Source organism: Brachyistius frenatus, unplaced genomic scaffold (assembly GCF_029030835.1).
Source record: "Brachyistius frenatus isolate BFR_SWC_R1_liver_20210118 unplaced genomic scaffold, ASM2903083v1 Contig_227, whole genome shotgun sequence".
Lineage (NCBI taxonomy): Eukaryota > Metazoa > Chordata > Actinopteri > Embiotocidae > Brachyistius > Brachyistius frenatus.
The window spans coordinates 286,502-313,076 of NW_027210826.1; the positions used below are offsets into that span (position 1 = coordinate 286,502).

The following is a 26,575-nucleotide window of genomic DNA, read 5'->3' on the forward strand; positions in this document are numbered from 1 at the left end:
ATATCGAATGTATGTCAAGCAGCATTCAAGCTTTTAGAGTTTTTATTTTTCAAATGGCCAAATGAACTGATTCTCCAAAAGCTCCAAGAACCTTTTTTTTTTTTTTTTTAGACATGCATCACTTTCTCCTGTGTCTCCTGTCTCAACTTCCATGACTGTACGAACTGTGGCATTGGGATGACTTTAATATTTGTTTAATACAGTTTAACATGATGGAGAAACTGGGCTGGACAGACTTTTGAGACACAAGAAGGGCGGGAAAACAGGAGGAGGAATGCTGTTTTGTAAAAAAAAAAAAAAAAAAGGCAGGATGGCTTTAAAAATTCCACTTAATGTCCCAAAACAGCGGAGCAGCTTTCTCTGTGGCTGCACCCTTGACCTCCATGACCTCCTCAAGCTGGTCAGGATGTGAGGTAACGGAGATCTCTTCTACCGAATGGGCTAGAGGTGGGGGAAAATACAAAAGTAAAGGATTTTTACCATCAAGGAGCCTGACTGGCCCTTTTTATTAGGTACACCTGTACCAATTAAAGCTGTTCAGCCACAACATCTGATCCCTATAATGTTCAGGTTGGTATTTTTGGCTGGCAGAAGAGACTGTTGAAACACCAGTGTGATAAAATGTGACAAATCTTGTATCGACTTATATTTCATTACATGCTCAGGATATTTTGTGATTCTATTATGAGGCTTTTTGAGAAAGCATTTAATCCATTACAACTATTTAATAAAATGTACTACAAGTGGCGAATCAAGGTCAGGCATAATGAACTTACTTGACACGCAGGTGATCTGAGGCTCCTCCCATTGACCGCCCGGCAGGCATTTGATTACAGGATTCAGTTTCTGCAAAAAACCCTCTTCGCAGTAGTAGCGCACCTTGGTGTGGGTCTCGTAACGCAGCCGCTTCTTCCCAAACACCTTAGCATGGGGAACCAGGGGGGGTTCGTCACAGGAGGCTGTGGGAAACAGCTTTGCTTCTTAGATTCTTCCCAGGAGTTGTGATTTAAAAAAATAAGACCTCACACAAGAAGGCGTTTAGAAAAGGTGCAGTTCAACCGAGGGGAACTCACAGACGTCCTTCTTGCAGGTGTACGACAGGTGGTAGTTGCACGGCACGTCGCTCCAGCGGCCGCCATCGTGCCACACCATCACGGCACAATCCTCGCCGGACAGGAAGTAGCTGTCAGGCTGGCCTTTGTACCAGTTTTCATAAAGCTAACAGAGAAATATCAGCGGGTTCAGAGTCACATGAAAGAACAGGTCAAATCCAATAGAGCTTTTCTGGAAGAAATACAAAATCACATAACTCACCAGAGGGTTTCCATCTGACCAGCGGAAGTCTCCTTCGATGGTTCTGTCATTTAGTCCAATCCACTGGTATTCTCTGTATTTGTCTACATTAAATATAAAATATACACCAATCGCCCATACCGTTAAAAACACTGACAGGTGAAGAAGTATAATACAACAGCCCAGAAATAGAGATTATAATGTTCAGCTGCTATTCAATCTGACAGAAAGATATGTTGAATGTAATGGTCATTTTGGAGACTGTAATTTGTGGTGCTGTTGAAATGCACTGGTTTCTACTGAAGAGAATTCCTAATAATATTGTCCCTCTCATTTAAATTAATTGGGTTGACAAAATATTAGGAACACCTATCAGCACTACAATGGACGGCAAAAATATTTACTTTTCCACTGGAATCAGTTGATAAAGACTCACAATACACCACCCTGCTTTTGAAATTCTGAAAAAGTGGACCGTGTGTTTTTTAAAAGACAACTCCTTCCAAACATAACAGTATGAGTATCAGTTAATATGATCCATGGAAACTGCCTCCAAGGCATCCACCAGAAAAATGTCAGATAACTATCTCCTCGCCCTGTTACTAGACAAAATACCAACAGCTACTTCAAAACCGTGACATTTTTTCAAGGAAAAAAAACACATTCAATGAGCTGGAGCACATAAAAGGTCTTTGTTGTGTCTTGTCTACAGAAATCTGAGTGGCTCATTAAAACAAACCCATCACCTTTGATTTTTGAGGAGTATGAATTGGAGGAATGTTAAGGTGGAAGATCTTTGGTTTGATATCTGTTTTAAGAAGAAGTATGCATCCCTACAAAACCCATCTGTTCCATTAATATATATATATATATGTGTGTGTGTGTGTGTGTGGTTAAATGTCTCGCTGTTCAACCCGGTATCACGGCAAACCGTGAAATAGACACGCCGGCCCACTACAGCAAAATGTGAAATAACCACGCTTTGGCCTGTCGAGGCGTGACGGTTTCACGTTTTCTTGTAGAGGAATGAAAATGAAACCTACTAGTGCATACAGCCATGTGATTTACAGGAAAATGAAAACACATGGTTGGAGTTAGGAAAAAAAAAAGCGACTGAACAACAACTCATTACAATCACAACAAGAAAGCTGACTAACTGCTTGCCCTGATAGATTAAATGTGTCAAGCAAATGTTTTGGTGTTCTACAAGATGATGTTCAGAAGAATACTGAATGTGGGAAACGGTGCAAACCTCAGACATATTTAGTCAATACGCTGTTTTATAAAATGGCAATCGGTAATAAAAAAGTGTCTATAATTCTAAAACAGGATTGTGTTTTTTGGCAACACATATTAAACAGTGTAAATAGGAACTTTCTTCCATTTGAACTGCTGTGACACTTTACTTGCCAAGTGTTTCGTCAACTATAAGCAATCACATCATTTTGGCCTCCAGAGCACTAAATCTCTTAATAAGCGCCAGCTTCTCTTCGGCCAAGTTTTACCGTTGATGTGGTCCTGTTCCTCGGGAGTCATGACAGACAGGAGATGTCCGCCACACATCCGGCAGTGCTGCTCGGCCGCCTCCCAGCTCTGCCGTTTGCTAAAGTGGCGATAACAGAAGCTCTGGAACTTCTCCCAACCGGGCTCACACACCTCCAGGTCTGAGACGGGACAGGGAAATGAATTAGCAGAAAGGTCGTGCTACTATTTGGGAGATTTTTGCGTTCATCAAATATCTGGCACTACACCTGCGTGGCACAAGTCTCCTCCATAACCGGGCAGGCAGATGCACCTGTATGATTGACCGTCAACACAAGTGCCTCCATTCAAACAGGGGTTCTCCAGGCAGGAGTCTGCAGACATGTGAAGAAGATGGTACTTGGTAACAAAGCTCTGGTCAAAGATAACAGTGTTGAGAATCACAGCTCTATAAATTATCTTTTAAACTAATTCTACAAGAAACTCGATGCTTCCTTCTTTTGATTTATGTATGCAAACAATTAGCTGCTAGTCATTTTCCATATGAATGAACATTATTTTCGAGATTGAATCTTACTTTATTACCAACAATAATTGAATTGGATTTGATTTTTATTTTTTAAGTTCATAAACCCTGCATAAAACAAATGAAGAGCCACCTAAAACCGTTTCCTTCCTGATTTACCAGCATCTCATTTCCAGATAAAAAGGCCTTAAAAACAGCCACCAGCAGATGGAGCTGTGACATCAGATATGATAACCAGCACTACATTCCTGTTTACTTTAGCTTCACTGTTTCAAACTGTCATTTGATTTTTTTTTTTTTTTTTTAAAGTACAATAAAGTTTTGTTTTGAAATAAGGAATAACATGTCAATAATTTGATAATATTTTTCTCCTGATGCCACAGTACAGTGAAGCTGGAAATTCAAATAACCTGTAGTGATTCTGTAAATGGAGGAAGGACCATTATTCATGCTTGTGCAATTTTTCTTTTTAGATCTATCATTTTTCTGATAATAACACAATCAACTTCAAGTATTTTCTCTGCATTTTCCAGTATGACGTGGATATATTGATTTTACATGTTTAAGTGAGTAAATATTGTAAGTGACAGCTGAATAAAATACTAAAATAATGTATATAAACTGTTCAGGATGGAGCTCTGTCGAATTTTTTTTTTTTTTTTTTAATGATCCTGTGAAGGCTTCTATATAATTTTAAAGACAAATCTGTACAAAAGGATTGTGACTCATTTGCACATCACTTCAGACAAAAGCATCAAATTCATAATTGTAAATGTGTGATGTTACAAAATCAACTCAATTTGGAGCAGTTTTTCAATAATTTGACGGTGGATAATAAAACCCTCTTATATAAAACACGAGCCTGCTGTGAGCTATTCTCCAACTTAATTTAAAAATGGGAAGCCAATCGGTCTGTTGCGCTTAGTCAGCATGAGGTGTTAAATTGCAAAGTACTGTGGATCTCCTGAGTTTGCATTTTTTTTTTTTAAACAGAACTTCCCCTTCCCTAAACAACAGAGAAGCAAACTAACACCAGCTGTTATCATCTACTGTGCTGCACTTCTTTTATGGAGCACAAGTACCTGAACCGCCTCCTTGTCGTACGGCAGATACTTTGGCACCCGGCAGGGAGGCAGCCATGGCAGTCTGCTCCTCTTCTTTTTTTAAATACTCGGGGTGCACGGTGGGAGCGGTGACGGTCGCGTCGGCGGTGTGTGCAGGACTGGACGTCTCCTCCTCTTCGGTTTTCCATGTGCACATTTTAACGGAGGGCTCGTCTGTGCCGGTCTCCCCCTCACCTCCCTCTGATCCACGTTCTGTTGAGACAGTTCAATAAGTTATTTTTAAACGCAGAAAACTTCACTTAAAAGCTCTCTAGGCGACGGCATGACAATTTCACGTTGCCGAGGCTTAAAGTCAGTAAACATAAAAAGGATGTCAACTAATAAAAGAACAACTAAAATAATCTGTTTGGGTTGGGGTTTTTTTTGTTCGTTTTAGGGCAGCAGCTAACAATTAGAATAGAAATAGTACAAGTGCAGATTCATTTTCTGTCATTTAACCATCTGATTACCTGAAATAACATTGCAGCTCTATTTAGTAGAGTTTTTATATGATTTTAGTTACTTATAAGGAGTATTTTTATCATCATGAAATGCATACAGCTGACATAAAATCTGTTTCTACCGGGAAAATGATCAGAGAAAAACCTCAAAAAGGTCAAATCGTCTGAACCCATTGTGGAGTTGGTGTAAACTGGGATTTACTTTTCATTCAGTTGATAAATATGTGGTTTATTTTCGTATCTCTGGCCGTCAGTTCAACTCACCAAGTGAGCAGGTAGAGGAGATAAGTGTTTGATATGCAAAAATAAGTTACCATTCATGCTGCTCTCCGCCGTGACCTCTTGCTCCTTGGAGTCGTCTTCAGACTTCTCAGCGACGGGAGGCTCGCCGCTGTATTCCCGATCGGAGCGAGACTCCTGCGGTGTGGAGGAAGACAGCTCCGGCTCCCAGCCAGGCGTGATGGTCAGATGAGGGATCAGTGTGATTTTTATCTCTGAGAGGGGAGGAGCGTCAGTGCCGGCCTCACCTTCAGCCGCCTCAGAAGTGCGGTCCGCTGAGAGAGTTGGGTTTGTCAGAAGGTCTTCTGAGTTCTTCTGCGGGCTTTCTCCCGATGACTCGCCTGATCCCTCTCTGGGGTCTCGTTCCCTTCCCTCTGGATTACTGTCTGTGATATTTTGGGCTGTGCTGAGGAAGACTACCGGGCTCTCTCCCAGTCCTTCTTGCTCCAGTTTGTCCTGAATGTCCTCCGGAGGTTCAGCCCCGGATGAAACATTACTGTCGGGTAGGAAAGTTATAATCTCTGGGGAGCTGGCTTCAACCTCCACAGATGAAGGAGGCTGGGTTACAGAAACTGGGGATGCTAACAAAGTAACTGCAACAATTTTTAGGATGGGAGCATCGATGCTGGAGCCTGAGTCGTCTGTGACTGTAATGACCTCTGCTGTTGGGATTTCTGACAGGTGGATGTGTCCACTCTGCTCTGTTGAATCATCTTCCTCCTCTAAAGTGCTCTTGAGTTCCTCGTCTCCGTGGAAGATGGGGATGGGGGACTCTGTTGTTACACCCGAGTGCACTTCAGTAGGATCGTGACCTGTCAAGAAAAGGCATAATCTCAAATCTGTCACTTACAGAGCAGTTAAAAAATAAAAATGAAGCAGGAAATATGGCTAAGTGACAATTAAATAGGGTTTAGGCAGCAGTAATTCATAATGTGTTTACTGGCCTTATTACAAGTTGTGCAAATGAGTATAATTTGTAGAGATTTAAATTATGTCATTTACTTGTTATATATATTCTGCAGGGATGTTTTTAGCCATGTTAGAAAAGTAGCTCTATGCACGTTATTGTTGGTCAGTCAGGCTATTTCTTTCAATCGGATGGATTTCCATGACATTTGTGGCCAACACTAATGATCCCTCCACCTCCTGAGTTTTCCTTTAGCACCCCCAACTGGTCAGATTTTGAATTTATTCTAGACTCTGGAGCTTTAGTTTGTTTGATATGTCTTTTACTTTAAAGTGCTTTTCAAAATAGTCAAATAGAATTTACATGTTGGTGTACCATACTAACGGGTGCTACATGTTAGTATGTTGACATTGTGAATGCTTTAGGAAGATAAATGCGAAACTTTAACATGCTCAGTGCAGCAAAGTGAACATTATACATTTAAATTACATTAAGAAAAGTAGCTAACGTGTTGACTTTATGCAAATCTAACATGTTAAAAGTCAACATGTTAACATCCAGCAGGGGTGAACATGCCTTTTCAACATGTGAAACTACAGTATAGGTTAAAAAAAAAAAAAAAACGTTTTACTTCCAAGCATTGAAGGATTATAAGGATAAATTCTTACTACAGCAGATCCATAAATCTAACCCGAATGATTAAGTTTTCGGTTAAGGTGTTTTTTTTAAAGATATTTTGAAGTTATAACATATAATATAATTATGACTTTTGATGGTTTATAAGCCGGGAATCAGTTATTGCAGCAACTCCCATATGACACGAATGTGTGCACCAGTGCAGGCAAGAATGTAAGAATATTTCTTAATTCTATTTTTTTTTTTAAACCCTCAAGAGTCACTAGCAATGAAGGAAACTCTCAAATTGCCAGTTTTAGTCTCGGTACTTGTTGTGAGTCAAATATTGCATCATTGTAATGTGCTAACTTTGATATTTACAGCTTACTTACTTGAGTCAGACGTGTGGACCTCTTCAGAGGTGGCAGACGTCTCCCCACCAATCAAACTCTCCGTCACAGAGTTTTGAGTTACTTCATCTGGAGTGGGATTGTCACTATCCTGTCCAGACCCCTCCGCCGTTGGATGGTCGTCCCCAGCTGGGCTTTTATCAAAGGGTGGCAACAGGGAGGTGGAGTGAACATGTGTTTCCTCAGCGTGGGGTGAAGTTGTCACCGCTGATGTCTCCTCAGGAGAACCAGTGCCGGTTTCTTCCGTCTGCCCTGAAGCATCATGAGAGGTGCTCAGGTAGGCCGGCTCAGTTACGGAGGTGTGATCCAGGTGGACATCTGGAGTGTGGTCCTCTTGTAGCACCGGGAGAGCGCTCTCCAGATGCACCTCTGGAGAGCTGGTGGGCTGCTCATCCACATCTGCTCCAGATGTTGCATTAACAACGAGGGTATCTAGGCTTTCAGTCTCAGCAGTATGATGCTCTGTGGGCTCTCTGCTTCCTGAAGTAGTTGCATCGGTTGTGGGTAGAGATGGGTCTTCATCAACAGTTACTACACCATCAACCTTTGGAGAGGTTGTTGGAAGCACATGAGAGTCTTCATGATCTGTGTCTTCTTCATGAGCTGTGTCTTCTTCATGATCTGTGTCTTCTTCATGAGCTGTGTCTTCTTCATGAGCTGTGTCTTCATGATCTGTGTCTTCTTCATGAACTATATCTGGCTTTTCTTCATGATCTATGTCTTCTTTATGATCTGTGTCTGGCTTTTCTACATGATCTGTGTCTGGGTCTTCATGATCTGTGTCTTCTACATGATCTGTGTCTTCTTCATGATCTGTGTCTTCTTTATGATCTGTGTCTTCTTTGTGATCTGTGTCTGGCTTTTCTACATGATCTGTGTCTGGGTCTTCATGATCTGCGTCTTCTTTATGATCTGGGCCTTCTTCATGATCTGCGTCTTCTTTATGATCTGGGTCTTCTTCATGATCTGGGTCTTCTTTATGATCTGGGTCTTCTTCATGATCTGTGTCTTCTTCATGATCTGGGTCTTCTTCATGATCTGGGTCTTCTTTATGATCTGTGTCTTCTTTGTGATCTGTGTCTGGCTTTTCTACATGAACTGTATCTGGGTCCTCTTCATGATCTGTGTCTTCTTCATGATCTATGTCTGGCTTTTCTACATGATCTGTGTCTGGCTTTTCTACATGATCTGTGTCTTCATGATCTGTGTCTTCTTTGTGATCTGTGTCTGGCTTTTCTACATGATCTGTGTCTGGCTTTTCTACATGATCTGTGTCTTCATGATCTGTGTCTTCTTTGTGATCTGTGTCTGGCTTTTCTACATGATCCGTGTCTTCATGATCCATGTCTTCATGATCTGTGTCTTCTTTGTGATCTATGTTTGGCTTTTCTACATGAACTGTGTCTGGGTTTTCTTCATGATCTGTGTCTTCTTCATGATCCATGTCTGGCTTTTCTACATGATCTGTATCTGGGTCTTCTTCATGATCTGTGTCTTCTTTATGATGTGTGTCTTCTTTGTGATCTGTGTCTGGCTTTTCTACATGATCTGTGTCTGGGTCTTCATGATCTGTGTCTTCTTTATGATCTGTGTCTGGCTTTTCTACATGATCTGTATCTGGGTCTTCTTCATGATCTGTGTCTTCTTTATGATGTGTGTCTTCTTTGTGATCTGTGTCTGGCTTTTCTACATGATCTGTGTCTGGGTCTTCATGATCTGTGTCTTCTTTATGATCTGTGTCTGGCTTTTCTACATGATCTGTATCTGGGTCTTCTTCATGATCTGTATCTTCTTCATGATCTGTGTCTTCTTTATGATCTGTGTCTGGCTTTTCTACATGATCTGTGTCTGGGTCTTCATGATCTGTGTCTTCATGATCTGTGTCTTCTTTATGATCTGTGTCTGGCTTTTCTACATGATCTGTGTCTGTGTCTTCTTCATGATCTGTGTCTTCTACATGATCTGTATCTGGGTCTTCTTCATGATCTGTGTCTTCTACATGATCTGTGTCTTCTTTATGATCTGGGTCTTTTTCATGATCTGTGTCTTCTACATGATCTGTGTCTTCTACATGATCTGTGTCTTCTACATGATCTGTGTCTTCTACATGATCTGTGTCTTCTTTATGATCTGGGTCTTCTTCATGATCTGTGTCTTCTTCATGATCTGTGTCTTCTACATGATCTGTGTCTTCTTTATGATCTGTGTCTGTGTCTTCATGATCTGTGTCTTCTACATGATCTGTGTCTGGGTCTTCTTTATGATCTGTGTCTGGGTCTTCTTCATGATGTATGTGTTCTTTATGATCTGTGTCTTCTTTATGATCTGTGTCTGGGTTTTCTACATGATCTGTGTCTGGGTGTTCTTCATGATGTGTGTCTGTGTCTTCTTCTTCGTGCTCTGTGTCTGTTTTTTCTACATGATCTGTGTCTGGGTCTTCTTCAGGGGCTGGCTGATGGTACTCAGGGTAGCTGTCCTTCTCTATGGGTGTCCAGGTATCTTCGGTGGATAAGTGCTCTTGACGCTCAGACGGAGGAGTCACAGACAGAAGGTCCACCGTGAGCAGTGGCTCCTTGTCATAAGTTAGCGTGGTGGAATGAGTGTCCACATTGTCCTGCTCTACAGGTTCTGTTGCCTGGGCACGTTGCACCTCTTCAACACCCTGTGGGGTCACTTCACTCAGGCTGGCCTCCTCCTGAGCCGGATTAGTTGAGAAAACAATGTCTTGGCCAATGTCCTCTGGCTCAGTGGCAAGATAATCCTGAGGAGATTCAGTGTAAGGGCCATTATCACCTGGAGAAAAAGAGCATAATTAAAAAATGTCATTTGCAATGCCAGGATTTGTTTGAGCCTGTTCCTAATGCTTTTATACTTGGTTAAATGTAGAATGAGGAAGTTTATTTACATGCTAGAAACAAAAAACGGTGTCACTGATCTTCATCAGGAAGACTAAAATGTTTTTGTTTATTTTAAAATGATCAGAAATGCAGTATCTTGAAGCAGTTTTTTTCTTTGTTTACCACTTATCACCGCTTACAATGAAGTTATCTCAGTTTAGTTCGCCGCGGTGTAAATATGAATTTACATCTAACCTTCTCAGATTGTGTCATTTTAATATTTTTACATGAGGTTTAACTATCAATTATTTCTTAAGAAAAAAAAAGTAAAAATTAAAGTACAGTTTTGTGTAATAAAGCGGTACCTCTTGATTTCTATCCGGTTAACTTGACCTTCTAAAAAATAAACCAGACACTTTGTTCTCTTACTTTTGAAGCAGTAGACGTCATGTCCAGAGTGAACCTCGGGAAAGCCTGTCTGGTTGCTGTACCGATAGACGGTTCGGACCCCAGGTTCGCCGCCTCCGCAGCGCTCTCTGGGGGTGACGATGGGGTACCGCACGCTCCCGTCCGCCAGCCACCCCGGGCTGCAGTGGTTCAGTCCGTCGTTCCAGGCTGCGTAGAGTTGAGCCGTGGTGGCCAGCTCCGCACCGTGACTCAGACAGTAGGCCTTGGCCTCCCAGAAGGTGAAACGCTGGGGGGTGGAGCCATGGAACACCTCACCTTCAAATAGCGAAACAGGTATCAGGTTTTTAGGGTCTTTTGCCTGTTGCCTTTGCTGCAGTTTTACATGCCGGGCCTCATCAGGTGAGCAATCAAAACAAAAGCCTTTTACAATTTTGATTTCTTATAGGTTATTGTTCCCTTTTTTCTCCTCAATTTTACTTGTTTTTTTTTACTTGTCTGCTGTATTTTTTTTTTTTGCATTAAGTCCAATGGGCATTATGAGAGGTAAGATCAAACTAACATTTTATTTATTTTATATTGTTTATGTGGTTTAAACATTCAAAATGCCCACACTGTTTTGCAGAGTTACTTCCGTCCTTTATTTTCTGCTACATTATTGTTTCCATCATTTTTTATTTTTTTTATTTAAGCAATTTGAAATATAATGGACTTTTTTGGGTGTGTTTAATAACCACTATGCAAGGCCAAGAGGACAAATGAGCATTACACCTATGTCATAGTTAAACATCTCATTCCAAAACCTTGGGCATTAATGTGCTGCTGCAACAGCTTCAACTCCTCTGGTTGCAGGATTTCCACCAGATGCTGGAATTTGGCCGCAGGGATTAACTCCTGTTCCACCACAAGGGATTATTCATTTTTCACAAAAATAATGAAACACTTAGTATCGTGGTGCATGCAACTAGCAGGCAGCTCAAGTTATATTTTAACTTGCGGTGGTTAAGAATTACAGGGTTACGGGAAATTTTCATTTATCTAAAAATTGTTGTGTTTGTATCTGATTCACTAAAGATTACACACCACTAATTATCATCTAAAAATAAATGGTGACTCAACAGAATAACAGAAAACAGCATCACTCCTGTTTTTGCACACAAGGCCATTGTCATATTCAAACAGGAAAACAACCAACCCAAAAAACTATTACAATATAATTATGTGCTGTGGCATAGAGATTAGTTAATGGGTAAAAATTAAAAATTAAAAAAAAAAAATATATATATATACACCTATGTCATAGTTAAACATCTCATTCCAAAACCTTGGGATATATATAAATATATATATGCAAAATAGGGTGTCCACAAACTTTTGTCCACGCTATTGATATTGCTGAATCATAAAATTCGAGCTATTAAAGTTGGTGATAAAATGTTTTATAATTACTCGTAGGAGTGAACAAGAGTACAAAACTAGAACACCAGTTGTAAAAAATAGTTTTACCTTCAATATTCTCCACGTAGCAGTAGACATCATAGAGCTCATCAGGCTCCAATAGTCCATAGTTCCTCACTCCCGGCATGCCATCCATGTCTCCAAAGCAGCCCTCTCTTGGCATCTGAATGGGATATCTGAGCAGGGAAATAGCACACGTCATTCAAGCACAGAGTAACTGTCCTCCTTCTCCAAACATGACGTTTGTATGAGCACTGTTGAAGTGCACAGAAAGGTTTGGTTTGAGATGAGGTGAGGGGCCTCTCAGCCACTTGATGATGTGTGTGTTGTGATGTGCAGATGTAGAGAGCATATCAAATTAGCTGTCTGAGTGGTGAGTGGTCAGCCCTCCAAGGTGACCGACCTCTACTGCGGATGCTCCCTTAGCTCCAGGAACAACAACATGGCCGTCCAGTAAATTAGTGTTGTTGTTGGTGGGGAGCGGCAGGAACTCTTGCCGAACCTTGACTGAACACCCGAGTGTTTTAAACCTCGAATTTAAATAACACAAATGGAGTTTGCAAGCTAAGAGGCCTAAGAGCGCAGAGCAATTAGTCCTGTCTGATAGCGGAGCATTTTCTCTCAGGTCCTAACCTTACTGAGTGGTCCGAGAGCCAGCCTGCATCGCACTGCTCGTATCCACTCTGGTAGGCAGCGAGGAGCTGCTCTGGGGTGGCGATGTCAGCCCCGATCTCCTCGCAGGCCTCGACAGCCCGCTCGAAGGCAAAGGCGTACCGGCTGGATGCGTCGCGATAATGGAACACCACCCCTGTAAAATCCAAAAGAAGAGCTGTGAGATTTTAGATGTGTTTTATGTCGTTAAGTCTGCGAATGTTATGCAGATAAAGGATATGCCGGTGTTAAAAATCATCCGGGTACCATCGTTGTGATCGCATCATCATGCATAATAGACACGGGGTGAATTTTCAGCATCGTGTTGCAGAGATACAGTTGAACAACATTGGAGCAGAGATCATTATTACCATAATTTCCCAAGTTAGCATCGGAGGGAGAAAAAAACAGATGTCTTTATTTCTGATCTGGTTTGTGTTCAGACTTTTTTTTACAAAAAAAACAAACAGTTATGGCTCATTTAAGAGGCTTTTGTCATTCAGTTTGGAGGACTTGTATTGTCCATATATAAAACTGCGCTCAACTAACTCCCAAACATTGTGATCCAAGCATTAGTCAGTGTAATACTGGCATTTCTACGCTCTACATTTCATCCAAACATAGTGAAAGTAGCATGCGGTCTGATATATTAGCTCACGGATGACTGTGGTCAACATATCTGATAATGTATTACTTAGTGGGTGCAGTGAATGAGACAATTCATCATGCATGTCGACAGTGTACTGCATCATACAGGAGAGACACGACAGCCTTTTTCTTGTTCTCCACAAGACTGTTTGCAGTTCACACACACCTCATGAGTTGACTCACACATGCTCGTGCTGTCAAGGCCATCTGGCTATTTTGCTACGTATTTCTTGTAGGAAAAAAAAATGTGCTGCAGAATTTGAATTGCATTCAGCAAAATTCATCACAGTGTGCATGGGTCAGATCCTCGGGCAGGGAATACGCGTTACAGTATTGACTTCTGTCAAACAAACATCCAACAATGCAATGCGCTCACTAAGAGTGCCTTTTATCTGTGTGTCACTTTCCCAGAAGTTACATACAGGTTGTAAACAAAATAGCAGGAAAATATGACAATATAATTCAATTTAATTTCCCATCCCGGGACAATAAATCATACCTACTGCATCTATCTAGCAGCTAAAGGCTACACTATGTTCTCCATCTGGTCTGTAAAGAACTAGATATTTCCCTCTGGAGTTGGAAGACATCACAAATAGACCTAAAACAGTGAATATCGATCTCGAATTCATCAGGTGGCCCAAACACGACTCCAAGTGAATTATACTTTCTACAGACATATAAATAAGTAACTTTTGACCAATTGATGAAACATTAGCGTTGTGTTCACAACTTATTTTCACTGCCCTAAAGCAGCTAAATAAAAATGGATATTGCACGTTTAACTTTAAAGGAATTTTTTTTAGGCTGTTTGTATGCGATAGGTGAATTAGAATAGCAGAAGGTCCAGCTGCTGAATCCACTACATGGTCAAGTGTTCTTGCTATTCTGTCCCTGCCACCAGCTCTTTCTTAAATAAAGCATGTCTATCATTACTTAAAAAACCCCGTCAAATTCTGAGTTTTTTTTCCCTGCTTGCTTTCATTTGATTTGATCTGTTTTACGGTTTTAAATCGTTTTGTAATTTTCTAACCACGTTTTGTGTCTGTATCTCACCTTTGACCTTGACCTGAGCCACGTCGTCAGCGTCCTCCAGGCCCTGCTGCACCTCGCAGCGGTAGAAGCCGGTGTCGTTCTGCCTCAGGCCCTCCAGACGCAGGGTGAGGTCGGCGGGGGAGTAGGCGTAATTGAGCAGCGAGGCTCGGTCCTTGTAGGCCTCGCTGACTCGCACCCGGTCGCCGCGGGCCACCAGGATCTCCGTCTCTCGACCGTGGGTCAGGACGCTCCATTTGACCCGGGGGACGGACAGCACGGCGTGGCGGCCGTTGGTGGAGGGGGTCGGCGGCGGGTGGGCCAAAGACACCAGGCAGGGTAAAGTCAGGTTGCCGCCCAGCACGGCAAACACGGGCGGGGTGTCGGGTATGGTCACCTGGAGCAGCTTCGAATCATCTGAGAAGAGGCAAGCTTCAAAGTAACAGGTGACATTTTGTGAAATATGCTCTTTCATTGTTTTTGTAGAGCCAAACGAGAAGATCAAGACCACCCTGATGTCTGTGTGTTCAGTACAGAGCTAAAGCGAGGAGACAGTTAAGAGTAGTTTAGCAATAAAGACTGGAAGCATGGAGAAACATCTGGCCTGGTTCTGACACGCTACTCCTTCAGCTTATCAAAGATATTTTTGGCAACTTTTTCACATGTTAATTTTGGAAATGCATATATCTAAACATTCAACAACATGATGTTTAGCAGGTTTCCTGTTTACCATTTAGCTTAGCTTGCTAATTAACACCAAATACAAGTAACAGTTGGGGTTGAAGATCATAATTTCTGCAATAATTTGGAGAAATTCATTGTTTGGCCTGATGATGGCGCTAGATAAAAGTTATCCGAATTAATCCTGTGTGGAACATGAATGTCTTGGCTAGATTTCATAATAATCCATTTGATATATTGTTGAGACATTTTCACGTAGGCCAAAAGATTTCAGCTAATCACTAAAGTCCTTTGGGAAACATTATTTGTGGAATAATTGAACAAAATGTCCTGGTAATCCATTAAACAGTTAAAGAGATAATTCAGCCAGCAGCGATTCAAGCTGAGATTCCGGATGAAGCTTTATAGTTTTGTACAACATCCCTGCATGCAGCTGGTTATATGAGCCACAGCCTCACATTTAATATCAACAATGGGCCACAGACCTGTTAGACAGACATGGTTGATTGCTCTTTGGTCAGTTTGTAGCATCTCTAAATACTCGGTTGTGCTTCTTTTGACACAACTCAATGAGAAGACATTTCCGTAGCTGTATCAGTTGACCTTGATTTTTCTCGCGGGGACACTCGGACAGTCGTTTGAAAACGGCCTCCGGAGTGCCAACGTCAGCAAAAAAAACAATACACGACAGGAAATGATTAAAGACCGCCCTGCTGCCCTGAAATGTCAGAGGTCACCCATGATTTAATGAAGGCGTGGATGTCTGTGGTGGATGGTGGCGGTGGAAGTGGCGGGGGAGGAGGGGAGGGGAGGGGGGGGGGAAGGGAAGGGTCGGGGGGGGGGGGGCGCACCTGACTCGTGGTGGGGAGTAGAGGGCGACGGCAGGGCGAGGAGACAGATGGCACACAGCAGCACAGGTAGAGGCACTTCCAGGCTGTAGGTAAGAGACAAGAGGGGGGAGGGGGGAGGAGGGAGGACACAGTGTCTGAACTTGAATATGAGTAGGAAATCTCCACCGCAGAGTTTAAACAAGACTCGTGTTTACCTCCTAACTCTCCGTTTTCACCCACACCGTCGGTAAGAACCAACGGACCCGGACCAAAAAGACAAATACCGAGTAGTGAAGTTCGTGACTGAGAGCCGAACTAACAAGCGTTGGTCTTTTGATTCGATTTATTGACAAGATAATGACTGAATAATATGAAGCCAGATGACTCACATCTCTTGGCTCATGTATCACTCACTGAATACCCACTGAAGTGGTTTTCAAGAGCGTTCATCTTCGATATCTTCAAATTCATGAGTCGACCCACACACTTCAGGTTTGTTTGTTCTTTTGAAAATGACGATATCAGCTATCTTTTTTATTTTGTTTTGTTGTTCTTGTATTTTATGTTTCATTACAAAACATGACAACTGAAGTCCACAGTTTTTGAAAGGGGCAAAAACAGCCTGTCAGTTAACTGGAAACAGCGTTTTTATGTCCTACGACACTTGGATGCCAAGTGTATTGTGTTTAACTTCCCACGTCAAGAATACAACCTCACTGCAGACATTTGATGGCAGCTTTATGGGTGCTCTTTCACTCAATGAAGGTTTTATTTTCTCTATCTGTTTTTTTTTATTTTTTTTATTTTAGGAGTGCATTTCTTTTATCTTTATGAAAGCATCCATGGCATTTTAACTATGTAGACAGCTTTAAAGACAATCTTCCAAGAACAGCTGGCTAAAACAAAGAAAAATAACAGCATATATTTTCCAAATATGAGTTCCTCACTCTGTAAAAACAAGTCAAATCCAATGCATAATATAAGGATGAATAAAAGACACAATATACGGTACTGACTTAATATTCTGAACCAGTCATCCAACTTAAATCCATTTTTAACATCCTACATTTTTCCAATCGCTTGGATTCCATTTGATTTGTTTGGGAATCACTATGTAAAGTTTGATTGACTGATTGATTAAAAGCACACAGGTAGCCTCCAACATTCATGCAACTCGGCAAAAAGCCAGTAAGCTGTTGACATTAGTATCTCTGCTGGAAAACAGACGGTACAATGACTCCATCAGCCACAGGTAACGTTAAAACAAACACAACAGAGGCCAACTTCTATGTGTTATTCATAATCAGGCTAAATTACAAAAATAAAGGTTTGAATGGTTTTAGATGCCTCTAAGGCTGTATCAAGGTTCTACTTTGGATGTTTCTATCAAGAAAGAGAAAGACATTTTATTAGTGGGTTTATAATTGTATTCTATTTTGCACTTTCTGCCTTGTGTTGTTGTCGTCGCTGTTATTGCTGACTATGTAGGCCAGGACATTCTAAAAAAAAAAAAAAAGAGAGACCTGTAATCATGGCTTTAATCAGGCTCAACGGGGTTAAATAAAGGTCGATTAAAATGGAGCTAATTTATGTTTTACTTTAAATATGAATTGATATGCCGGTTGAAAATTATACAAACTAACTAACATAAAAGTAAAACAATAAACATATAGTGAGAAGGAAAATGCTCTATTAAGTCCCCATGCCGTAATCCATTTAGGGGTTAGGATCTCCAGGGCATTAAAATGTTCAGTGAATATACTGTAATGTCCTCTGAAGTGATGAAAACACTGTGTGTGTGTGTGTGTGTGTGTGTGCGTGTGCGTGTGCGTGTGTGTGTTGCAGAAGGACGGAAGGACTGTCTGTGTGTCCTTGGAGCGTTCTAGCTGCTGTGAGTCAGACTTCAGGAGCTGCAGCGTGTGAGCTGAATTCTGATTCCCCAAAAACTCCCTGGAGGGTCGGACTGAAGCCCAACCGCCAACTTAACTCGATTTACCATCATTACCGCTCCTGTTATCCTGCAGTCTTTTCACTTTTTCTTTTGGTGTCCTGGTTTTTCTTGTCTTGTATTGTAATGCGATTTCCCTGCAATCCTACTGTACGGTCACACACTATTGTCTGCTTGGAGGATAACTTAAGTCTTCTCTGTATTTCTTACAAACAGGCTCAACAAATACCTCAGAGTGTGAAAGGCTTTGATCCAAGAATAGAAAGTCTTTGTATTACAAAGCTGCATGAGGCGACTGTGGTGTTAATGCAAGTAGTAATATCAATAAATGCTGCCGCCAAGAAATGTCCATACAAGCTGAATTTAAAAAGCCCTAAACTCTGCCTTCTACTGTAGTTTATCTTGTCATGAAAACTTGTCACATTTGGGCCGTGTCTGTAGTTTTCTTCTTCACAGACGCTGAATTTAAAAAGTAAAACTGACCCCCAGTTCTTAGGCGGAATAATTCAGTGAATGCACTTAACTATTTTACTCTTTCTATAATCTGATTTCTAAAACAGCAGGTTGATGGGCTTGATTTCTTTGGAGCCAATTTCTTTGCCAATTATGTAATCGTTTTTTTTAATCAGAAAGACTGCTGAAAATAACCGATGTAAATGGAGTGCCATACACACATTCATGTCTATTTCAGGATAAAATATAATTATTTTTGTCATGCCCGGACTTCCATCATTTAGTATCATTTTCTGATTAGAATTTCAATTGATCCAATACTTTTTGTTTATGACTAAATTAACTTCCCATCGTTCTACTAATTAGCAAATGTTAGCATGCTGCTGTAACATGCTGAGTAAGCAATATGGCAAACATTACACCTGCTAAACATAAGCGTATTGTGATTATGAGCATATTAACTTGCCAACGTTAGTATGTTGGGTATTTTTTAAGTATTTAAGCATTATTAGCATGACTGGAGACTCTTAGGTATGCGCAAAGTGCCTGACAAAGAATTCAGGATAAATGGAAATTCTTACACCTCACAATTCATCCTCACATTGAAAATAATTTATTTCACAATAAGACTGAAGCTAAATCTGAACTTGAGAAGTTGAAATATGTCGGTCTCCATAAAGGAACATTTGACTGTTTAAAAAAAAATCAAGACATTTGTGCAGTCCAGTCTGGACCATTAGTCCAAATGTTGTAAAAAAAAAAAAAATCTGAAATATCACTGATATACGTATGGCCGCAAATCTAGGCTGTGCTCGAGGAGACTGAATAGCTGCATGTGCAGAGTTTGCAGTAACCAGAAAACGTCATGTAAAACGTATGTAAACTTCTTACTTTCTTGCGTGCACATGATTGAGTGAAGTGTTTTAACACAGAGCAATCATATTTTATGCCTGACCTCAGAGTGACGTCTTTATTTCCCTTTCTGACTGTACAGAAATAAAAAAATAAAAAAATAACAATCGAGTTGTATTAAGCTTGTATTCTTTGAGGCAGGATTTGCCGCTAATGGAAGATTACAGGTCACTTAATTCAGCCACAAACAAACAGAAAACAGCAGGTGACCTCCAACGCCTCACTGACTCCTCACTGAGACCAGATAACACTTCACCTGCGGGTGAGCATTAACAAGCACTTCAACAGGAGGACGTAGATAAGGGTGAGTGAGTGTAAACAGTCCATCCAGACCCTTTAATCTTTAATACAAGCTCCTTTACAAGAGGCCCGTGGAGAGCAGAGAGGAAGCCGGACTATCAGTCCGTCTCAGCCGAGGATGAACGAGGGCGCCTCAGTGGAATCAGACATCAGAGTTATGTCAAGGAGCTTTTCCTTTTGTCTGACAGGAGTTTTAGACTTCAAATGATGAAGGAAATTAAAGTTTGTTTCGTGGGTCTCGGCAGAGAAAGACTTCTAATCAAAACAGGATTAATAAATATAATCGCTCAAAGGGTTTTTATTTTTAATGCCTAAATTTGGCTCTGTCGTTACAAAATGAAAGCTTTGAAGACAGAAATGCCACATGGGGATAAAGCTGGCTATTCACATCATTTTTACTGAGCAGAGCTGCAGACAGGAAGGTATACTGCCATCCTTAAGATGTAGAAAGGAAGGGCGAAGGAAAAGCAACAGCAAACGCGAGTGTGTGGCGTATGAGAAAAGAATAATGCTGAATCATTAGGACACAACATGGAGAGAGAGAGAGAGAGAGGTGGTTTTCCTCAGGCGAAGGACGCATCCCAGGCAACATCACAAGTGCAAAGACAGGCATCGCAAGTGGCTGAATAGTCAATGACTTCACCTTGAGGTGGGGGGGGGGGGGGAGGCGGCGGGGGCCAAGAGAGAGGATGTTTGACCGCTCAATTTGCCAGGAAAGGTCGTATGAGGCTGGAGGGGGCGGAGGGGGCGGGGGGGGGGGTGAACTACATTCTTTAAGGACTGCACCAGCTTTGTGAGAGAGTTTGGCCCATTTGTCACTTTACCCAGCGTGCGAGGAGAAAGCTCCTGCTGCAGTCGATGGCTAAAGTGCAGCGCCCACGCTGACATTATTTAACACGCTGCAAAGAAAGCGCTCGCTCAAATGGGACATTACAAACTGTTGACGAAGACGCCCCGATGAGTTATTTCACAAACTCAGCCTGACGTGCTGCGACACTCAAGAGTTTCATCTCGGCGAAACACCTGCGCTGCGTCTCCGAATGACGTACTTCCCCTTTGGTACCATAACAAATAGCGCTCTCACGCGTCAGAACTCTTGCTTGCGTGCAGGTCAGGAATTTTGACGTGGTAGTTTGTCGTTTCAAATCGCACACTGCCGTCCTGCACTGACAGGAAATCACCTCAGCATGCGAACCCGCCAAAATACCTGCAGCTTTTGATTTGTTTTCTTGCCCTCTGTTTAACACACCCAATAAACACACCGATGGCTTCTGTCCAGCAGCAGTTTGTGAAAAAGAAACGCTTTTGTGTGGTTGTTCAGGAACAAGCTGCAGCTTCCTCAGACGCCTTCATTTGGAAATCCTTCACGTCAGTGGCCCCGCCCCCTTCCTCGACGTGGCCAAGATGGCGACCGTTTAGGGCGGAGAGCGTCGAGCGCTTGTTTTTTGGACCCGTTTTGAGTGCACCGTCGGGGTACTCGTAGTGCACTGCACGTTCCTGCACTTGACAGTGTGAACCCACTTGTGCACCCAGAGTGGAGAGTGTTCGTACACAAGTTCGCCATTTGGAACACAGCACCGGATTCTCAACGCTATAAAAATCAAATCAAATCTTTCAGCTGGTACTGACAGTCACATTTTCTAGTTTAAATCATAAATACTGCCAGTGATCAATACTCCGGCTGCAGCTAATTCTGCGAGCAATTAACCAAAAGTAACTTAGCTATTGTCTGGCTAATACGCTGGGCTGAAACCACTAATTGGAGTTATCAGTCAGAAGTGTGCTTTTGCTTTCTGAGCGACAATAAGGTGATTAAAGATTAAAAAAAAAAATTAAAAAAAAAACTACACTTGAATAATCTCAAAGGAGGTGATCCTTGTCCGATTTAAGTGGTTCACGGGATTGGAAAGTATTCAAATTTGGTGAATGAAATCAATACAGGATTCAAAATCAGTAAAGTAAAAGGGAACTCAGTGACACTGGAAGTCTCCCGCGCACACATAACCACACCGCCAAACACCGCCTCCCTCTGCTTCCGTCATTCAGATTTGAGAATGGGTGTAAAACCACTCGCTGAGCAGCCGTTGGACCGACCTTGACCACCTCCCGCCGATTTCTCATGGCAAGGACCACCGCCGTTACCCTGCGTTCTGCCCCCTCAGCAGATCCTCATCGCTCCGGCCCACATCGCACCACCTCGAATGATTCGGCCAGCCCATCTCCAGGGGCAACCCTGAACCCCCTCCACCCTCCGCCCTCCGCCCCCTCCCCCCTGACAGACACAATCTGACAGGAAGCAAGGACCAGCCGGAGGGAGGAGAGGGGGTGAGTGGGTGGGTGGGAGACCTCTCAGAGAATAGAGGTAGCAGAAAGGAAGAAAGAGGCCGTACAGCATGACAGAGTGCCGAGAGAGACGTTGAGTTCACGGGAATGGTTTTGGAATGGTTCACCGGTCGGCCCGAAGCGGCAGCCATGTCTTGTTGGCGGTTAGCAGCCGACTCTGCGTGCCAGAGGGCAAAACTTTTAAAGCGGTGACAAAAGCCGTAAGCTACGAGGCTCTGGCCGTTAAGCTACGGCGGCGGCGGGCGCGTAGACGTGCGCGTGTCCGGTCCGCCCGCGCGCCTGCAGGCTGATTAGGGCTGGAACTGCCGTGAGTTTTAAGGGCTTACGCCTCAGACAGGGCGAGACGAAAACAACAGCAAAACGCAGCACGGCGCTTCTGCACTCATTACGCGGTTTGAGTCACTTTTCCGGATAGGGGCTGCCGGAAATGCGCTGCTCCTGAAGTCACAGGAAAGTGCGGCGACCACGATGACCTGCGTGACCTGCAGCCCCCACTGAGAGACAACTGCGTGTTTACCAGTCCACGAAGGAGCCACGAACCAAACTGGTTGAGTTTAGAACTGCGACACTGGAAAAGTGCGCCCACCGTGTCTTTAAATAAACATTTTAAAACAAACACCTCGCAAGCATGCGGGCAACAGAATATCTGGCACTCAGCGACATGTGATAAAAAAAATGGTTTTATTTATTCAGGCGTCACCACCTTGACGCTGAAGTATAATAATAAACGAGAACATTTCTGCTATAATCCCGTCGTGAAAAAAAAATATTCTATTCGGCGTTTGATGGCTGTTGAAACATCAAGATCGTTAATCTATGTGTGTCCTCAAAGCTCAAGCTTCTGTTTTAAACGTACAGTATTATCTGGTTTTGGTATTCAGTGCTTCTCAATACTAAATGTCGTGTCTTTTCTTCATAAGAATGTAGCTTTGTCCCAATTTGGTGAGCAAATTGACTTCTTCCTTCCTGGAATTTAGAGGAACACAATTTAGACTTTTATGATGAGAAATAAGATAAGAAGTCTTCATCTATGAGTAAGTAAAAACTTTTTTCTTTTTTTTTTAATCAAAGTAATTCAATAAATGAAGGCAACTTCTTTTATTTCTGGTATTATTGGGGTGACTCGAGTATTTCTAAAAAAAAAAAAAACAACAACAACTGTGACCTCGGCCCTGAAAACTTGCCACATTCGGAGCCTGATGAAATCCTCTCTGAAGCATATTCAGTGCTCTTTATTTCTGCTCTTGCTTTCTCGAACGCAGGTACAGTATATTTGAAGACTTAAATCCTGTCGACACTCGCACATTCGTCAGTGAAGTGTCTGTTCAGATGCCTTCGAAACAAGGTCGCTATCCGTTTTTGTTTCAGGTCCGTACTCGACAATAAAACAATGGCGACGAGGTTAAGACAAGCTTCTTGTTTTAAGAGACTTCAGTTGTTATTTGTCTCTTGACAGTTCAATTGCAGAACAACAATTCCTCTGCACAGTCCGAATGGATTTACAGCACACACCCTGAAATTTAACCTGAAATTCAGCACTAGCTGTGGATATTGTTGCAGTTTGAAAATGGTTCAAAACACTGACAAATATTTGGCAACAAATTTTGAAATAATAATAAAAAAAGCGTTATAGTTTTATATGTCAGGATAAACTGAACACTTTTCCTTCAAATATTCAGTATAAACTGACACCCTATTGTGGTCTGTTGCATCGCTGATCTGTTGGAACCAAACTACGTCCGCACCTCTGAAGTCCCTTTGTGGGACTAACTCCTTAACAAACGGAGCCGCCGTCAGCCATGCTTGTTGTTGCTGTTGCGTAACTTACATACGTAACTGCGTCATTCGGGGAACACTGTGTATGACGTCATTACGTCCACAAATCGGAATATTTCCACCATCACGATATGATCATTAAAAATGATTCAGATATTATTGAGGTTGATACGATACCGCCCACCATTATAGTGTTGTCTGTTGTGCATTTGGAGAATACTTTTGCTTTCAACGCTGTGAATATGTTTTGACTGTCTGCAATCTTCATCGTGTCACATGAGCTAAATCACATCGATCATAACCCTTTATGGTTATTGTGTCCTCACTTGAACATATCGAAAGCTTGTTGATAATATGAAACAGTGATATCTGAGCGACAAATTTATCAGTTGGATGTTGTTGGCTTTGGAGGTGGATATTCATTTATTATTGTATTTTATGTTTATAATATTATAATATTAAAATTGCCTAATTGAACCGTAACAGCTTCGGCACTCCAATAATGCCGTGATCAGGCCTTCAATACATGTGTGTTTATTACATCTGGTATTGTGTCATCAAAAGCTTCCTACGAGACACTCGTGCTTTAATTTTAGGACAGAAACTTGACATTTCAGTCGTGATAGTCCCGGGCTAGTCAAACATTTTGATTCAACAACTTTTACTTTCTGATCCACAACATTTCATAACGAATTGTACTTTTCACCTCATCATGCTGGTTTAACAGCCACTGATTAGTTAATCTACTCAATACTATACACATCTGTTAAATCAACACGTTGCCAAAACTAATAACCCCGTTTTAATCAACCAGCACTTTTACTTTTGATACTTCCAAGTTCAATTTGCTGGGGTTTTTTTTGTGTTTTTTTTTCCGTACTTTTATTTTGAATGCAGTACAGTGACATTTACTGAGTATTTTTTTTTTTTTTTTTTTTTTAACATTCCGGTATCACTTCATCTCATCAGAAAGATATGAAACCATCCACCTCTGTTATCACTGAGACTCTTTGTGAAAACACGCAGCGATGCCGCAGCAGGTGACAACTGATGCTGTCCGCGCGGCACTTTGTTTCCCGCACGCGCTGCCTAATCAAGCATTTATCACGCATTTAAAGTTAAATCGTCCAAAACCACGAAATGTTCTTTAAAAAAAATAAATAAATAAATAAAAAAAAAAAGTTAATTGATTGAAAAGCTGTTTTCCATTGCAGATGCTTGTCAGGAAATGAAATACATGCATATTAAAACTCAAACTTGACAAGAAACCGAGGACCTTAAAAAATAATAATAAAAAAAAAGCGTTATTTCACCGTCGTGTTGGCACTAATGAAACACAGGAAAGAGGTGCAGGCTGAGCTTACTTCATTTTCACCAGAGTCAAGTGTCGCTCTCGTCTCGCAGAAGTTGTCCCCCCGTGTCTTCCTCGAAGGAAACCCCCCCCCCTCGGACAGGTGCGGGTCTTATTGTCTGCTCTACCGCACCAAAAAAAAAAAAAAAAAAAAATTCTCCTCCGGCAGCCTCTCAGTGCTCAAGCGACCGACCGGCGTCTCTCAGGGACAAGGCGGAGGCTTTGACTTGTGTCCCTTCCCGACCGCCGAGATGAAGAGGAGGTGAAGAGAGGAGAAACCGGGATGAGAGCCGTGTTAAAATACCGGGGACCCCCCCGCCCCCCTTCCTCCTCCACCCCCCCCCTCACCTCCTCCTCCTCTTCCTCCTCCAGCCTGGAAAATCATAATCTGCTGAGAGGTGAACAAATGAGGAATAAAGGGGGTTTATCGATTCTTGTTTTGTCCGTTAAAAAGAACTAAGTAGGAGGTCCCTTTAAACAGAAATGTAATATAATGAGCTATGGTGCATGGTGCTATTTTAGGGGAAGAAGTAGTCAATGTTACGGCTGCAATGACTTGACTTTTGTGGCCTCTAGGGGGCAGAATAACTCAAAATGTCGCTGACAAATAGCATTAATATGTTATAGGCTAGCCTTAAGTTAAATGGTCACGGATCATAATAATAATAATAATAATAAACAAGTTTAGTTTAGTCACTGTTGTTTCGTTTAGTTTAAGTTAATATTATCCTATTTTTATTTGTATATAATGTGCATTTAAACAACAACAAAAAAAGATATAATATGTTTTACTACCTCTATTTTTTTATTTGGCATTTGTATTGCTTTGCCCTGTACCTGTATATGCTGCTGTAGCATACTTTTTTTTTTTTTTTTTTAAATCCCTTTGAGAGATTAATAAAGTATCCATCCATCCATCCATATCCGTCCGTCCATCCATCCGTCCGTCCATCCATCCAATAGTTGACACAAAACACCATTAGCATTTAGTAATGATTTATGATATTGTGCTTTCACCAGGTATGCTGTTGTGGTGAGATGACCAAATCACTGCATTTAATACTACTGAAATCAGAGTTTCATGGTGGTTGAAGTATAAATATCTTCAATGACTTTGTTTTAACATGAAGGTTTATGAAAAAGAAAGAGAATGACAGTGTGCAAAAAAAAAAAAAAAAAAAAATCAAGCAACTCCTTTAGTCTCTGACATTAAAAAAAAAAAAAAAAAAAACTGTAATACACCAGCTGTGACCTCTTGAGGATTTATCGCTGTGAGTGACCTCTTTCATTACATCTCTAATAATATTGATTAGTGGAGCTTTAAATGATGGAATAATTTATGAGGCCTGTTAATTTTACTGAGGAGCACAGTTAAAAACACCATTAACCGACAGTTTGAATCTATTACGGATTTATAGCTCATTCAGTACTGCCCGTTCCTAATTTTGTAATGCATTTTTAAACGGGTTGTATTTAGCATGTGTATTTAATAACCATTAAAAATAACTCCCACAGTTTGTTCCAGGGGTTTTTCTTTTCTCTTGGTCAGCTTTCATACATAACGGCATTAGACGCTTGATGCCGCTGAGCCTGCTACCAACCCACACTGTGCTCTCTCTCTCTCTCTCTGTACTCTACAAGTAATGTTAACTAGTAATCTGCAAAATGGACAAATTCCTGATGGCTTGGCAGTGGGTAATAAAAAGCGAATTACGCACATGGGGCTGATGCCCAGCCGTGACTAATATGGTCACTGTGTGATCTTTGAATGGAAAGCGTAATATGTACAGTCTAGCTCCAATTAAATAACTGGACCCGGGGGGCAATAAATTCCATAAAATCCATATTGTGTCGCCTAATGAGAACGGCAGCAC

At 41.7% G+C, this 26,575-nt stretch overlaps 1 protein-coding gene across 4 annotated transcripts; it reads right to left on the bottom strand.

Moving 5' to 3' along the window:
- Positions 1 to 289: 289 nt before the first annotated feature.
- bcan (brevican) lies at positions 290 to 24,991 on the bottom strand. Of its 4 annotated transcripts, none has more exons than XM_069719894.1 (16): positions 24,715 to 24,991; positions 15,640 to 15,722; positions 14,132 to 14,539; positions 12,410 to 12,584; positions 11,825 to 11,952; positions 10,343 to 10,636; positions 8,176 to 9,869; positions 7,059 to 7,818; positions 5,180 to 5,956; positions 4,384 to 4,617; positions 3,045 to 3,149; positions 2,799 to 2,957; positions 1,315 to 1,397; positions 1,074 to 1,218; positions 777 to 959; positions 290 to 441 (listed from the first exon to the last, which is right to left on the bottom strand). In XM_069719894.1, the coding sequence occupies exons 1-16, from the start codon at positions 24,717 to 24,719 to the stop codon at positions 317 to 319; spliced, it is 5,358 nt and encodes a 1,785-aa protein (XP_069575995.1). In that variant the 5' UTR covers positions 24,720 to 24,991; the 3' UTR covers positions 290 to 316. The 4 variants fall into 4 exon arrangements, with proteins under 4 accessions (XP_069575995.1, XP_069575993.1, XP_069575992.1 ...); XM_069719892.1 differs by having other exon boundaries at positions 7,867 to 9,869; XM_069719891.1 differs by having other exon boundaries at positions 7,059 to 9,869; positions 14,132 to 14,524; positions 24,715 to 24,990.
- Between the last annotated feature and the right edge of the window lie 1,584 nt (positions 24,992 to 26,575).

Bases quoted from the DNA above. Each gene is read 5' to 3' on its own strand.
- bcan (XM_069719890.1), bottom strand. The intron at 10,637-11,824 runs GTAAAACTATTT...CGCTATTTGAAG, and splicing joins CTACGTGGAGAATATTGAAG to GTGAGGTGTTCCATGGCTCC. The intron at 3,150-4,383 runs GTACTTGTGCTC...ACATGTCTGCAG, and splicing joins ACGACAAGGAGGCGGTTCAG to ACTCCTGCCTGGAGAACCCC.